The sequence below is a fragment of the Bombina bombina genome, chromosome 2 (assembly GCF_027579735.1).
Source record: "Bombina bombina isolate aBomBom1 chromosome 2, aBomBom1.pri, whole genome shotgun sequence".
Taxonomy (NCBI): Eukaryota; Metazoa; Chordata; class Amphibia; order Anura; family Bombinatoridae; genus Bombina; species Bombina bombina.
This window is the reverse complement of record NC_069500.1, coordinates 634,157,315-634,175,174: the sequence shown is the minus strand read 5'-3', so window position 1 is coordinate 634,175,174 and position 17,860 is coordinate 634,157,315. Positions and strand designations below refer to the sequence as shown.

At 38.2% G+C, this 17,860-nt stretch overlaps 1 protein-coding gene across 2 annotated transcripts in view; it reads right to left on the bottom strand.

Annotated features, from left to right (window-relative positions):
• Positions 1–17,860, bottom strand: part of LOC128649350 (uncharacterized) — a 77,881-nt gene that overhangs the window by 39,968 nt on the left and 20,053 nt on the right. For both annotated transcript variants that reach the window (XM_053702568.1, XM_053702569.1), the window contains exon 4: positions 2,570–2,693. In XM_053702568.1, the coding sequence (XP_053558543.1) occupies positions 2,570–2,693 (124 nt within the window). The remainder of the gene's footprint in view (positions 1–2,569; positions 2,694–17,860) is intronic.

Genomic DNA, 17,860 nt, shown 5'->3' with positions numbered 1-17,860 from the left:
GCTATCATAAAACTCGTGGGCAGTTTGGAAAAAATTAAACTGTGGGTGGAGTTAAAAACAGAAGCACCCTACTTATAAGCATTTTATTTAAATCCTGCTGCATAATGTGTATTATATACATAGACTGGTAAATTAAATATATGTATACCCTGACTGAGAAATAAATTTGTGCCTTCAGACACTGCTACTCACACACTGCCGGCAGATGGGATTCCTCTAAATAGTACTATATATGTAACAGACAATATGGTGTGTGTGCCACGTGACTGCATCATGACTATGGGGCCTATTTACTATAGTGCGAGCAGACATGATCCGATATAGAGGATCATGTCCGCTGCACATCAATAAATGCCGGCAGCATTTTGTGAACTGCTGATGCAATGCCGCCCCCTGCAGATTCGCGGCCAATAGGCTGCTAGCAGGGGGTGCCAATCAACCCGATCATATTCGATCAGGTTGATTTCTGTGCGCCGCCTCAGAGCAGGTGAACTAGTTATGGAGCAGCGGTCTTTAGAACGCTGCTTCATAACTTCTGTTTTCGGCGAGCCTGAAGAATCGCCGGAAACACGGGGCATCAAGCTCCATATGGAGCTTCATAAATATGCCCCATGTGACTATTGTGCCCCTGTAACGTAAGTTACAACATGGCAGCTTACATAGGAGAATTAAGCTCTGGATCCATGCTGTATTTCAAAACAATCTCCTTCAACAGCTTGGGGTAAGAGGAAGAGATACAATAGACAGCAGTAAGTACTTTATTTTTATTAAAAAGAAAAAGTAAGTTTCAGCAATTTTCATCAGGTGTTTAATGTTCCTTTAAAGGCTTTTTAAAGTAATTTGAAAGAACTATTTAATCAGAATATTTACTCCTAAATTAGATTATGTGGTTTGTTTGTAAGTCTTATATCACTAAATTCAAAGCAGTTTGCCAATGTTTGAGTTGTGGTGAAGAATTTGTTGCATTTAAAGTTTAAAGCTTTGTGCATTAAATTTTAGGGAAACAAAATGCTTCTAAATAAATTGCACATGCAACATAAAATCAATGTTGCAGACGTAAGTAAGTGTTGTGTGAGGCGATGCTAAGAAACAACATTCTTTTAAACATTTATGGCTAGATTATGAATGGAGCTCAAATTTGCCCTCCCGCGAGTGCTTTATCTGCACTCAATTTTTTTTGCCATTGTGCACTCAATAGTGCAAGTATTACAGGTCACAAATAAAACATTTGTGCTTTCATGATTGCATCCTTGCACAAAAAAAAGATGTAGTGAAATTGCAAACGAGAACTGCTTGTGCAATGATAAATGCCGACAGCGTATGCTGTCGGCATTCATCGATGTCTGTCGGACATTACTTGCTAAGAGGATCTTGTCGGACAGACTGATGATATATCAGCCTCATAGAGGCTCATTTATCAAGCTCTGAATGGAGCTTGAGGGCCCGTGTTTCTGGCGAGTCTTCAGACTCGCCAGAAATAGCAGTTATGAAGCAGCAATCTAAAGACCGCTGCTCCATAACCCTGTCCGCCTGCTCTGATGAGGCAGACAGAGATCGCCACAATTCAACCCAATCGAGTACGATCAGGTTGATTGACACCTACTGCTGGCGGCCGATTGGCCGCGAGTCTGCAGTGGGTGGCGTTGCACCAGCATTTCACAAGAGCTGCTGGTGCAATACTGAATATAGAGAGCGTATTGCTCTCCGCATTCAGCGATGTCTGTCGGACCTGATCCGCACTGTCGGATCAGGACCGACAGACATTTGATAAATAGGCCTCATAGACTTTAATGGATCCTTGTTTTGAAAAAAAAAAAAAAAAATAACAGCTGCCAGCTTGCGCAAACAGGAACACAGGATTGCAATGAGATATATGTATGTATTTCTATACAAATGTATATCTGTATTTATAAGTGTATATATGTCAGTAAATACATATATACACATTTAAATACACATATACACATATGCATATATATTTATATACATACATATATTTACACATGTGTTCCTGTGGATCCCTATGTAAAAAACCTGACATCTCATATCTTTGAGCCCTTAAAAATTGCAATAAAAAAAAAAAATTAAAACATTTTTTTTATTGGATAGTGTTATTATGAGTGTAGCTGTACTTTTAACTGTATTTGTGGTGTGTTTTGTGATACTTTTTTGACTCTCATAACAGTTAACCAGAGTTCTGAAGTCACAGTAATCTTTCTAGCGTAAATCACGATTGTGCTCAAGCGTTCATATTTACTTTCAACTTGTAATACGGGTGGAATTTAACTTGCATGCAAACAGCCTCAAAAACCCGATATCGCTCACTTGCAAACAATAGAGCTCCACTCATAATCTAGCCCTTAATACTTAATTAAATAGATTGTTACTCCATTGGCAACTCTTAGGTCCAAAATGGGAGACCTGCACTAAAGTGATTCATAGAAGCTTGTATAATGTAAGCTTTTCCATAAAAAAAAAAAACATATTTAAACTGCTAAAGTGTTAGCTTACTTATACAATTAGTTTAACTAAGATGCACATGCAATAAACAGTTTTCATAACAACGTACCTTCGTTTTCTACACACAAAGCAATAGATAACCAAGACCATAGTTTCTATTGCAATGAATGCAGCTGCAAAGATGAGACCAATTTTCCAAGGTTCCATCCCTAGTTTTGCATTGGAATTAAAATCTGGAAATAGATAAAACATTTAGTTACTCATAATTATATTGAGAGTTTCTTTACATGCATTTCAGTTTTTCTAATTTAAAAAAAAAGAAAAAAAAACAGTCACAAGCTGTCAGCAGTTCTTGAATTGTAATAATCAATTGCTTCTATATACTGTTAAGTATCGTTTTCTGAGGTGAATTCCCTGAAACCCGTATATAAAGTTAGTTAGATATGTTTTTATTTTTTTATTTTGTTACTATACATTTCAAGGCTCTAGAACAACCAAATGTATATTTTAATATTATATGAACCTTGATATTTTGCCTGTTTTTTTTGCCTGCTTTTTAATTACTTTGTGCTTACTTGGATAGCTTTCAATTGTGTTTCAATGTATAGGTGCTGTAGCAAATGAAAACAAAGAGGAGTTTCCGTTTTTTTTTTGTTTTTTTTTTTACAAATTACTATGCTAAGGAAAAGGACTGTCTGAAACCTGTTGCCAGACTGAAGGAGGCTAATAATAGGGATGATTCAGGTAGAAAGAATCGCTATTTGTGGTTTGTAAGGTCTTATTTTTTGTAGTGCTATTAAAAGAGGGGATTCCTTAGGTGCTAGAGGGCCCTGTCTTAGACGTTGGGGTGTTTCTGTGGAAGGGTCCTGTAACTGGAAACTTAGGGGTTGAGAGCCACTTGAATTCTAGGACAAGTGGTCTTAGGGTCTGGGGGTTGAACATGATGGCTAGGAGATTTGTACTGGGTGGAGAACAGGAAGGATTATTCTTGGGTTCATTTTTAATGGGAGAGACTAGTAACATAAGAAGGGTAAATTATAGTGTGTATCTTGGTGGTTATCAGTTACCAGTTAGATGATTTTAACAATAGGGGTCCTGGTGAAGTTTGCTTTAATGGCAGTTAAATTGCTAGGGTTAATAATGGTTAGGCAGGTTGGAGTTAATAGTGGTTGGGGTTTGCTGTTAATAGATTTAAAGGGACAGTCTAGTCAAAATTACACTTTCATGATTCAGATAGGGCATGCAATATTAAACAATTTACTTTTATCATTAAATTTGCTTTGTTCTGTTGGTGGTATTTTTGAAAAGCTAAATCTAGCTAGGCTCAAACTGATTACTGAAAAGTTGAAAACTGCCTCTTAGCTCAGAGCATTTTGAACTTTTCACATATAAAAAGTACTAGTTCATGTTTGTTATATATATATATATATATATATATATATATATATATATATATATATATATAACATTGTGCTCACTCCCATTGAGTTATTTAGGAGTCTGATTGGCTAAACTGCATGTCTGTCAAAAGCACTGAGATAAGGAGGCAGTCTGCTAAGGCTTAGATACAAGGTAATCACAGAGGTAAAACATATATTAATATAACTGTGTTGGTTATGCAAAACTGGGCAATGGGTACTAAATGGATTATCTATGTTTTTAAACAATAAATATTCTGGTGTAGACTGTCCCTTTAATAGTGGTGATGGGAGATTTGCAGTTAAGGTAAATAGTAGAGGAGAGTCTGGCATGACTAGGATTAACAGTGGTTGGGGAGGGTCACAGTTATAATTAATAGCAATAGGGTATACATCACTTAGGGGATTTACTGCAAGGGGGGGGGGGGGCTGCATTGTTAAGGTTTATTGCTGTGAAATGTTTAAGCAGCACATATACTAAATTTGAAGTTTTATTACTGTGTAGTATCTGGGAGCATCACAGGATCTGACCAATGTAGGAGATTATTTAACCAAACAAAAAATGGAGAATCATTTTATATTTGATCTGTACATAATGCACAAAACAACAGGCAGCACTGTTACTCCCACATTCAAAAGCAAGGCGCTATATAAAGGCAGTCACTATTATTTGTAGCCTTTTGCAAATTAATTTAAAGACCATTAAATACAGAAGGATTGCATAATCAATAAATGCATAATTAAACACAATGCAATAGCACTTACTCAGAATTTTAACTGAGCAGTTAATTTTTTCTGATAAATTTAAAAATGTACTTCAATTTGCTGTCCCCCTGTGTCAAGTGTCAGCCATCAGCCAATCACAAACTCACATTTGTATAAACTGTGTACTCTTGCACATGATAAGTAGTAGCTGGTGTCCCAGAAAATGTGCACAATTTCAAAACTAGAAGTAAATTGGAAAATGTTTTAAAACACGCTCTATCTGAGTCATTTTAATATAATGTCCCTTTAAATGTTCCAAACATTCTGTCTAATGTCTCTTGGTGGAATTTTTCTTACAATACAAACAAATTTCTTTCTACAAATCCCACTCTCGCCTCCTGTGACTTTCTCCATCTGATGCTAGCTGCAGGAGACATCTCTACCAACCCAGGATCCTCCTTAACACACAAATGTTCCCAATATTTGGCTAGATTATAAGTGATGCACTAATTTTTTTTCTGCTTGAACGCTAAATACACTTAAAGTAAAAAATTAGCGCGGCTGGATTAGTGTGCATATTACTAGTTGAAAGTAAAAAGTTAATGCACAAATGAAAGACTCAGAACTAACTTCAGGACTTCTGATATCATGACCATGCTAAATCCTTCTCCCCATAGACTTCTATGGGGCATGCTACAAAAATCCCTGAGGTAGATTACGAGTTGTGCGTTCGGGTTTTAACGCTGAAATAATTGTAAATTCATTGTTAAAACAGCAATGCAGCCATTACAAGTCTCGTCGGTATAGCTGTACCGCAAGCCTTTTAGCCTGTAACGCAACGTCAGTCCTGCACTCGTAAAAATTTGTTTTTTTTATGGGACTTCCATAGCGCAGCCATTACAAGTTTTGCGGTGAGGCTAAAAAACTTGCACTATAGCCTATACCGACAAGATTCGTACTGCCATCTGAGAGCAGTAGTTATGAGTTTTACGCAACAAAACTGTTACACAAAACTCATAACTAAAGTGTTACAAAGTACACTAACACCTATAAACTACCTATTAACCCCTAAACCGAGGCCCTCCCGCATCACAAACACTATATTAAAGTTATTAACCCCTATTCCGCCGCTCCCTGACATCGCCGCCACTATATTAAAGTTATTAACCCCTATTCCCCTACACCCCAACATCGCCCACACTATAATAAATATATGAACCCCTATTCCGCCGCTCCCCGACACCACCGTCACTATAATAAACCCCTAATTAACCCCTAAACCGCAAGCCCCCCACAATGAAATATACTAAATTAAACTATTAACCCCTAAACCGGAAGCCCCCAACAATGAAATATACTAAATTAAACTATTAACCCCTAAACTTGAAGCCCCCCACAATGAAATATACTAAATTAAACTATTAACCCCTAAACCAAAAGCCCCCACATCGCAGTAAACTCATTTAAACTAGTAATCCCTAAACCTAATGCCTAACCTAACTTTATATTAAAATTACAACTACCAAATAAAGAAAACTAAAATACACATTAAAAAAATTCTAACACTACTATACAAATTACAAAGTATCTAATTACAAAAAAATAAAAAATACTAAATTACAAAAAATAACAAACACTAAATTATGAAGAAAAAAAAAAAAGAAATTATCAAAAATAAAAAGAATTACACCTAATCTAATAGCCCTATAAAAATAAAAAGCCCACCCAAAATAAAAAAAACCCTAGCCTACAATAAACTACCCTTTTGTAGGGCATTGCCCTAAGTTAAACAGCTCTTTTACCCCCAAAACTCAAACCCACCACTCAACCAACCCTCCAAAATAAAAAAAAACTAACTCTAATCAGCCAATAGCATGAGAGCTGCTTAAATCCTATTGGCTTATTTGAGCCAATAGGAATGCAGTGGTACTCCCAGTATAAAAGGGGTACCTTGCATTTCAATCCTCAGTGTGCGGCGGACGATCACATGAAGAGGACCAACACGTCGGATTGATGGACCTCTGCCTTGGACCTCCGCCTTGGACCTTTACCTGGACCTCCGCATTGGACCTTTACCTGGACCGCCGCCTCTGCGCATCGACTGTTCTGCCTCCGCAGGGATGAAGAAGATGCTGGTCCCGTGATGGATGAAGACGGAGCCACCTGGATGAAGATGCCGCCTGGATGAAGATGGAGCCGCCGGGATGAAGATCGTTCAAGCGGGACTTCAACAACTGTGAGTACCTAAAGAGGGGTTAGTGTTAAGTTTTTTTAAGGTTTTTTGGGGTGTTTTTTTTTAGATTAGGGTGGGCACTCTTAAAAGAGCTGAATGTCCTTTTTAGGGCAATGCCCATACAAATGCCCTTTTCAGGGCAATGGGAAGATTAGGTTTTTTAGATATTTTTTTTTTTATTTTGTGGGTTTAGGGGGTGGGTCTTAGTATTTTTTTTGAAAAAGAGCTGATATCTTTAGAGCGATGCCCTACAAAAGGCCCTTTTAAGGGCTATTGGTAGTTTATTCTAGATTAGGTTTCTTTTATTTTGGGGTGTTTTAAAAAAATGGGTATTAAAATATGAATCATTTTCATTATTTTGGATAATTTGGCCTAGATTTAGAGTTTGACGTTAGCCGTCAAAAGCAGCGTTAAGGGGTCCTAACGCTGCTTTTTAACGCCTGCTGGTATTTAGAGTCAGGCAGGAAAGGGTCTACCGCTCACTTTCTTTCCACAACTCCAGGCTACCGCAGATCCCCTTACGCCAATTGCGTATCCTATCTTTTCAATGGGATTTACCTAACACTGGTATTTGGAGTCTTGGAAGAAGTGAGCGGTAGAGCCTCTACCGACAATACTCCTGCCGCCAAAAAAAGTCAGTAGTTAAGAGTTTTATGGGCTAACGCCGGAACATAAAGCTCTTAATTACTGTGCTATAAAGTACACTAACACCCATAAACTACCTATGTACCCCTAAACCGAGGCCCCCCCACATTGCAAACCCTCTAATAAAATTTTTTAACCCCTAATCTGCCGACCAGACACTGCCGCCACCTACATTATAGCTATGAACCCCTAATCTGCTGCCCCTAACATCGCCGACACCTATATTTATTACCCCCTAATCTGCCCCCCCCCAACGTCGCCGCTACCTAACTACACTTATTAACCCCTAATCTGCCGACCGGACCTTGCTGCCACTATAATAAATGAATTAACCCCTAAACCGCCGCACTCCCGCCTCGCAAACACTATAATAAATTCTATTAACCCCTAATCTGCCCTCCCTAACATCGCCGCCACCTACCTACAATTATTAACCACTAATCTCCCGTCCGCAACGTCGCCGCTACTATAATAAAGTTATTAATCCCTAAACCTAAGTCTAACCCTAACCCTAACACCCCCCTAAGTTAAATATAATTTTAATTAAACAAAATAAATTTACTATTATTAAATAAATTATTCCTTTTTTAAAACTAAATACTTACCTAGAAAATAAACCCTAATATAGTTACAATATAACTAATAGTTACATTGTAGCTATTTTTGGATTTATATTTATTTTACAGGCAACTTTGTATTTATTTTAACTAGGTACAATAGCTATTAAATAGTTAATAACTATTTAATAGCTACCTAGTTAAAATAAGTACAAAATTACCTGTAAAATAAATCCTAACTTAAGCTACAAATACACCTAACACTACACTATCATTAAATTAATTAAATAAATTACCTACAATTAGCTAAACTAAAATACAATTAAATAAACTAATCTTTAATACAAAAAAATCAAACACAAGGCCACCAAGGTCCAGACTACACAAGATGCTTAATTATGATATTCTCAGATGCCCTTAGGAATGGAACCCCACTGGTGGCCCTAGCTCTGGATGCCGAAAAAGCTTTCGACAGGGTCCGGTAGGAATACATATGGGAAGTTCTCAGAGTGTTTAATTTTCCTCCTCAAATTATTTTGGCCATTCAGGCCCTCTACTCATCCCCCCACGCGCGAATTAGAGGTCCAGGGTTTTTTTCGCCGGTAATAAATATTTCCAATGGCCCCAGGCAAGGGTGCCCCCTCTCTCCTTTAATTTTCTCCCTTGGTGATGGAACCCTTTGCCCAGGCGATTTGGCTGTCAGACAAAATTACTGGAGTTCCATACTTGTCACGCGAGGAAAGGATTGCCCTCTTCGTGGATGACGTGACTCTATTGTTGACTAATCCGGAATCTTCGATTTCGAGGGTCTTTGACCTAATTGAAAAATTTGGCAGGTATAGTTACTACAAATCTAATGTAGCTAAGACTGAAGCATATGCCATGAACATCTCCACAGAACGACTACTTGTATTGCGAGATAAATTTGACTTTCAGTGGTCTACAGAATACTTAACCCATTTGGGTGTAATGCTTAGCGGCAATGTAGACACTATGATCAAACTCAACTTTGACAAACTGCTGGCCTACATTAGATTTTTGAAAACGGCGTGGGACCACCGGGAAATTTCCTGGTTGGGACGTGTCACACCTTTTCCAATGCCTCCCACTTAATGTGCCTCACCGGATTCTTCAACAGATCCACAGAATTTTCTTCCGTTATGTATGGAGACACAAGGTTCCCAGAATAGCATACAAAATTCTTCAGAGACCCTTTTCTAAGGGTGGTATTGCGTTTCCAAACATCTACCTATATTACGAAGCAATGAGACTCACACATGTTTCTGCATGGGGAGTAGAGACAGATAGACCAGGCTGGTACCACTTGGAGCAATTAGCCCTACCGGCAGACCTAGACCTGTGGGATGCCATCTGGGTCCCTAAGCACGCGAATCTCTCTGCTCAGATCAGCAATCCCATTGTAAGTCATTCACTACGCATCTGGTATGAGCTAAGTCACCGGTTGGGTGTTTCACCCTACCCTTCCCCTATTCAGAGCCTGAAGGGGTTGCTGTGGAGCTCACCGGAGATCCACTTCGACTTTTGGAAGAGTAAAGAAATTGCTAAGATTTCTGATCTTTACCACTCAGGAACCCTTGTAACTGCTTCACAATTAGTAGGACCCAGTGGGGAAAACCCGCTGTGGTTCAGATTTGAGAGCTACAGAGTACTGAGTATTGTCAGGGCTAGGGGATTCCCCATGACATCTCTCCGAGAAAAAACAAAGTGGGAAACTAGGTGGTGCCAGGGGGGAATGGGATCCCGACCCATATCATTTCACTATGCCACTCTTCTTAATGACTACATGCCTGGTTTACCATGGCAAATACATGCCTGGTGTCATGAATTAAATACAACCATTTCGGAGTGTGACATTGCATATGCAATTAATCTCTCTAAGAAGATGCTTCATTGTGTCAAAGTCTTTGAGACATATATGAAAGGTGTGTTGAAATGGTACAGAGTCCCGACGCGAGTAGCAGCAATGTTCCTGTCCACCACCAGAAAATGCTGGAGACAGTGTGATCTTGAAGGTTCTGACCTTCATATATGGTGGGACTGCCCGAAGGTTGCTCCTTTATGGAGAGAGGTTGTAATATTACTTGGCTCCATAAACCTAGATTTACACTTGACACCTAAGATGGCTTTGCTCCACATTTTCCCGAGGTCTTTCTCCCTGAGCGCCAAGAAGTTCTTAATCTATTCTTTAGCGGCTACCAAACTGTGTATATCCCAGGAATGGAAGCAGACTGAACCCCCAAACTTAAATGAGGTCTGCGATGTGATAAATCACTTCGCAACCATGGAAAGATATGTCGCTGGGGAAACCAATACTCTAGACTCTTACTGGGAGACTTGGTCTGACTGGCTTGAGTTCTAATAAATAAGACCTACCTGCTTCGCTGTTTCGCATTCGAATTTTGAGGAGGGTGTCTATGTGACCCCATCTCCCTTCCCCATTTTTTTTTTCTCTTTCTCTCTTCTCTCTCTTCCTTTTCTCTTTCCCCCTTTCCTCAGTGCCCTAATCCCCTTTTCCTTACCCCCTCTCCGAGGGAGATGTGTATTTTAGTCTGACCTTTATATATCAAGTTTCCTGGAAAATCATTATATGGGCCATGATGGCTCACCTTTTACTTGTTCTCCTATTAGGGCCAATGAACGCCCAGTTTTTTGCTGTTCTTTCTTATCTGTTATTATGAATAAGCTTACTATTGACTTGCATGCTTAAATGTTTTTGAATATCTCAGTAAGTGAAATGTATGTTTCTATTGAGCTCTACCTATTAGTACATATTTGTTCAATGTATAATATGCTACTACGATGCTATGATACTAATGTACTGTACATTTCTATTCAATAAAACCATATATGCAGTTAAAAAAAAAAAAAAACACTAAATTACAGAAAATAAAAAAATATTACAAGAAGTTTAAACTAATTGCACCTAATCTAAGCCCCCTAATAAAATAAAAAAGCCCCCCAAAATAATAAAATACCCTACCCTATTCTAAATTACAAAAGTATTCAGCTCTTTTACCAGGCCTTAAAAGGGCTTTTTGCGGGGCATTGCCCCAAAGTAATCAGCTCTTTTACCTGTAAAAAAAAAAACCAACCCCCCTAACATTAAAACCCACCACCCACATACCCCTACTCTAATCCACCCAAATCTCCCTTAAAAAAAACCTAACGCTAACCCCCTGATGATCTCCCTACCTTGAGTTGTCTTCACCCAACCGGGCCGAAATCTTCATCCAAGGTGCGCAGAGTAGGTCCTTCATCCGGTAGAAGTCTTCATCCAGGAGGCGTCTTCAATCTTCATCCATCCGGAGCGGAGCGGGGCCATCTTCCCAGGAGCCGACGCGAAGCCATCCTCTTCATCCGGAGTTTTATAACACAATGACGGTACATTTAAGTGACGTCATCCAAGATGGCGTCCCTGCCTTCAATTCCGATTGGCTGAGAGGGTGAAGACGACTCAAAGAAGGGAGATCTTCAGGGGGTTAGCATTAGGTTTTTTAAGGGGGGTTTGGGTGGGTTAGAGTAGGGGTATGTGGGTGGTTGGATTTTAATGTTGGGGGGGTTGTATTTTTTTTTACAGGTAAAAGAGCTGATTACTTTGGGGCAATGCCCCACAAAAAGCCCTTTTAAGGGGTGGTAAAAGAACTGATTACTTTTGTAATTTAGAATAGGGTAGGGCATTTTATTATTTTAGGGGGCTTTTTTATTTTATTAGGGGGCTTAGATTAGGTGTAATTAGTTTAAACTTCTTGTAATATTTTTTTATTTTCTGTAATTTAGTGTTTTTTTTTGTATTATAGATTAGTTTATTTAATTGTATTTTAGTTTAGCTAATTGTAGGTAATTTATTTAATTAATTTAATGATAGTGTAGTGTTAGGTGTATTTGTAACCTAGGTTAGGATTTATTTTACAGGTAATTTTGTACTTATTTTAACTAGGTAGCTATTAAATAGTTATTAACTATTTAATAGCTATTGTACCTAGTTAAAATAAATACAAATTTGCCTGTAAAATAAATATAAATCCTAAAATAGCTACAATGTAACTATTAGTTATATTGTAGCTATATTAGGGTTTATTTTCTAGGTAAGTATTTAGTTTTAAATAGGAATAATTTATTTAATAATAGTAAATTTTTTTCGTTTAATTAAAATTATATTTAACTTAAGGTGGTGTTAGGGTTAGGGTTAGACTTAGGGGTTAATAACTTTATTATAGTAGCGGCGATGTTGCAGGCGGGAGATTAGGGGTTACTAATTGTAGGTAGGTGGCGGCGATGTTAGGGAGGGCAGATTAGGGGTTAATACAATTTATTATAGTGTTTGTGAGGCGGGAGTGCGGCGGTTGGTCTAGGGGTAATACATTTATTATAGTGGCGGCGAGGTCCGGTCGGCAGATTAGGGGCTAATAAGTATAGGTAGGTGGCAGTGACATTGGGGGGCAGATTAGGGGGTAATAAATATAATATAGGTGTCGGCGATGATAGGGGCAGTAGATTAGGGGTTCATAGCTATAATGTAGGTGGCGCCCTACAAAAGGCCCTTTTAAGGGCCCACAAAAGGCCCTTTTAAGGGCCCTTGTTAGTTTATTATAGATTAGGCTTTTTTATTTGGGGTTGTTTTTTTTTTCTAAACAGGGTATTAGAATAGGAGTACTTTTTATTGTTTTGGATAATTTTCGGGTAGATTACGAGTTTTGCGTTATGAGCTTACGGTGCTAACGTGCAGTTTATTCTCACTGCTCACTTCCCTGTAGCGCTGGTATTACAGGTTTTTACAAACCCAGCGTTATTAGGCAAGAAGTGAGCATAGAGCAAAATTGCGCTCCACACTGCACTCCAATACCAGCGCTGCTTAAGTCAGCAATGAGCTGGTTGTACGTGCTCGTGCACGATTTCCCCATAGACATCAATGGGGAGAGCCGGCTGAGAAAAAGTCTAACACCTACAAAAAAGCAGCATAAAGCTCCGTAACGCAGCCCCATTGATTCATATGGGGAAACTAAAGTTATGTTTACACCTAACACCCTAACATGAACCCCGAGTCTAAACATCCCTAATCTTAAATTTATTAACCCCTAATATGCCACCCCCGACATCGCCGACACCTACATTATACTTATTAACCCCTAATCTGCCGCTCCGGACATCGCTGACACCTACATTATATGTATTAACCCCTAATCTCCCTCCCCCAATGTTGCCGCAACCTACCTACATTTATTAACCCCTAATCTGCCGCTCCCAACGTCGCCACCACTATATTATATTTATTAACCCTTAAATCTAAGTCTAACCCTAACCCTAACAGCCCCTAACTTAAATATAATTTAAATAAATCTAAATACAAATTACTATCATTACCTAAATAATTCCTATTTAAAACTAAATACTTACCTATAAAATAAACCCTAAGCTAGCTACAATATAACTAATAGTTACATTGTATCTAGCTTAGGGTTTATTTTTATTTTACAGGCAAGTTTGTACTTATTTTAACTATTTAATAACTACCTACAAGATATTTAAACTAATTACACCTAATCTAATAGCCCTATCAAAATAAAAAAAGCCCCCCCAAAAGTAAAAAAAAAACCCTAGCCTAAACTAAACTACCAATAGTCCTTTAATGGGCCTTTAACGGTGCATTGTCCCAAAGAAGTCAGCTCTTTTTCCTGTAAAAAAAAAAATACAAACACCCCCCCAACAGTAAAACCCACCACTTACACAACCAACCCCACAAATAAAAGCCTTACTAAAAAAAAATGAAAAGGGCATTTGGATGGGCATTGCCCTTAAAAGGGCATTTAGCTATATTTCTGCTCAAAGCCCTAAGCTAAAAAATAAACCCATCCAATACACCCTTAAAAAATCCTAACACTAACCCCCGAAGATTCACTTACCAGGAGAAGTCTATATCCAAGCGGCAAGATGTCCTCAAGGAAGCCCGCAGAAGTGGTCCTCCAGAAGGGCAGAAGTTTTCATCCAGACAGCATCTTCTATCTTCATCCTTCCGACGCGGAGCGGCTCCATCTTCAAGACATCCAGCGCGGAGTATCCGGTTCCAATGATGGCTTCTTCGGAATGAATGTACCTTTAAGTGACATCATCCAAGATGGTGTCCCTTAGATTCTGATTGGCTGATAGAATTCTATCAGCCAATCGGAATTAAAGTAGAAAAAATCCTATTGGCTGATGCAATCAGCGAATAGGATTGAGCTTGCATTCTATTGAATGTTCCAATCAGCCAATAGAATGTGAGCTCAATCCTATTGGCTGATTGGATCAGCCAATAGGATTGAACTTCAATCCTATTGGCTGATTGCATCAGCCAATAGGATTTTTTCTACCTTAATTCTGATCAGCTGATAGAACCAACGACCCAAAGCATACATCCAAATCAACAAAGGAATGGCTTCACCAGAAGAAGATTAAAGTTTTGGGATGGCCTAGACAGAGCCCAGACCTGAATCCAATTTAAAATCTGTGGGGTGATCTGAAGAGGGCTGTGCACAGGAGATGCCCTCGCATTCTGACAGATTTAGAGTGTTTTTGCAAAGAAGAGTGGGCAAATCTTGCCAAGTCAAGATGTGCCATGCTGAAAAACTCATACCCAAAAAGACTGAGTGTTGTAATAAAATCAAAAGGTGCTTCAATAAAGTATTAGTTTAAGGGTGTTCACACTTATGCAACCATATTATTTTAGTTTTTTATTTTTATTTCCATTTACCTAAAAGATTTCAGTTTGTTTTTTAATTGAGTTGTGTAGTTTATAGGTCACATTAAAGGTGGAAAAAGTTCTTTTTTATATCCACTGTATATACAGTATATATACACACACAAATTGTACACATTAGAGGCCTTTCCAGTCATACTCTTCACCAAATACCATATCCCTTTTAAAAACTTTTTATTAATATTTCAATTATATTTTTATAATAAAAAGTATATATCTGAGTTTAACACTTTATTTTGACATGTTTTTGATGTGTTTTTTTAACCCTTACACTTTAGTTTTTAGCTTTCGCTCGAGTGCAACCTATAACTTTCAACCTGTAATATAAGCACTATTTAGCACAGTCTCCATATCCATTGAAAGTATAGATTGTGCTAGAGTGATAATGGCTACGCGCTAAACCTTTTCTGGCAAATGAGATTACCAAGAAATATCAAGTTGAATGCTAAAGTTATAGCAGCCCATTGATAATGCTTATTGCATCACGCGCTATCCTTAGAGCACCACTTCTGGCCTATTGTCTACTCTCCTAAACCTACATTAACAAATAAAATCTCAACAACCTTATATCCAAGAAATAAACACCTAGATTACGAATTTTGCGTTAGAGGCTATGCAGTGTTAACGAGCAGTTTTGTCTCACCACTCACTTACCTGCAGCGCTGGTATTACGAGTTTTTATAAACCCGTGTTATTAGGCAAGAAGTAAGCGTTGAGCAAAATTTTGCTCATTACCGCACTCCAATACCAGCGCTGCTTAAGTCAGCGGTGAGCTGGTCATACGTGCTCGTGCACGATTTCCCCATAGGAGTCAACGGGGAGAGCTGGCTGAAAAAAAGTCTAACACCTGCAAAAAAGCAGTGTAAAACTCCTTAACGCAGCCCCATTGATTCCTATGGGGAAACACATTTAACGCCCTAACATGAACCCCGAGTCTAAACACCCATAATCTTACACTTATTAACCCCTAATCTGCCGCTCCGGACACCGCCCCCACCTACATTATACTTATGAACCCCTAATCTGCTGCCCCCAACATCGCCGACACCTACATTATATTTATTAACCCCTAACCCCAGATTAGGGGTTAAAAATTTAATTTTAGTGCTTGCGATGCGGCAGGGCCTCGGTTTAGGGGTTAATAGGTAGTTTATGGGTGTTAGTGTACTTTTTAGCACTTTAGTTATGAGTTTTATGTTACGGCGTTGTACCATAAAACTCTTAAATACTGACTTTAAAATGCGTTAGGACTCTTGACGGTGTAGAGTGTACCGCTCACTATTTGGTCTCCCAGGATAGACTCGTAATACCGGCACTTTGGAAATCCCATAGAAAAAAGACTTTACAAAGTTTACTTAAGTCGTTTTGCTGTAAGGCCAAAGAAGTGTGCGGTGACCCTAAACCTTCAAGACTCGTAATACCAGCGGGCGTAAAAAAGCAAAAGTAGGACCTCTTAATGCTGCTTTTTCAGCCTAACGCACAACTCATAATCTAGCCGAAAGTGATTAAAAGACTTGAAGGTTGGTTTAGAGGCTAGTATTTCACAGCAGACCCAGAGGGAGAAAAGGAAATATTCAAATTTAATGACTTTGATGAAACAGGATATTAAATGGAAAGTGCTAGACTTGTGCAGCACAGAGTAATTAATTTCAGACAAATCATTCGGAAACAAATATTTAAAAAAAAAATGTTTTTTAGAAAATGTATGTGCGGCAGTATTCAGTATTTTGTTTTTTTTAAAGAGAATTGAATACTGAATATTTGTTAATATTTACATTTGTTCTCTTAATCTTCTTATCTCTAGGTATTTACCTAATCCCAGAGCCTGCGCTTAAGGACCTTGTCCTTTACTGCTGGTGGAGGGGCTTACTTAACTGAACCTTCTTCACAGAGTCCAGAGCCTTATTCTCCTATTAGCATTAGCGTTGAGTTCTTATATATATTCTTACCAGTCTGGTTTAATGTAGACAGATTAGTCTGGTTTAATATAGACAGATGACATTCTCTAAGTCCAAAGCAGCTTAAATACTCTATAAAAGAATTTTGCTTCAGAGACTTAGCTATGTTTAAAGAATGGTAAGATATCACTTGATCCATCAAAGTCTCCATGCTCTGTATGACTAAGGGCCACAGGTTAATAAGGTAGCACCTGTGTTGGTATTTATGTTGTATTACATATCCTTGGATTCAATGTAAAATCAAACTTTTATACATGGGGATAGTTGTCCTGGGTGTCAAAGATTGCACCCATGTGGCTATCAGAAATGTCAAAACAACACCAAGAGGCACTCTTTTGGAAGTGCAAACTATTTATAGACTATTTGAAGAAGACAGAGTTATTTTGTGAGTGTTGGAAAGCGCTCCTATTAAAAAGTAAAATTTGAAAGTAAAAAGTTTGCATTTGACAGTAAACTCGAAACTTGCAAGAAATGATCTCAACCACATTAACTTCTTTTCCCTCAATGGAGCGTGAAAACTTTAAAAAAAACTAACAGCTCCCATATTGCCGCTACTAAATTAACCTATTAACCCCTATTCCCCGCTCCCAACATTGTCAACACTAATAAAAGTTATTAACCCCTATTCTGCCGCTCCCCGATGTCACCACCAGTATAATAAAGTTATTAACCCCTAATCTGCCGCTCCCAACATTGCAAACACTAATAAAAGTTATTAACCCTAATCCACTGCATCCCGACATCACTGCCGCTATAATAAAGTTATTAACCCCTATTGAGCTGCTCCCTGACATTGACGACACCATAATAAAGCTATTACCCCTAAACCTCCGGACCTCCCACATCTCAGCAACTAAATAGACCTATTATTCCCTAAACAGCCAGCCCCTCACATCTCAAAACACCCCTAACTTTAAATTAAAATTACAATATAACTTTCTTAAAATAAATAAAAACTTACCTGTGAAATAAAAATAAACCTAACATTAAATATAAATTAACCTAACCTTACTTATCTAATAAAATAGAAAATACTACCAATTAAAAAATCTAAATTACAAATTTAAAAATACCTAACACTACGAGAAAAATAAAAAAATCTAAAATGACAAAAAATAATAAACACTAAA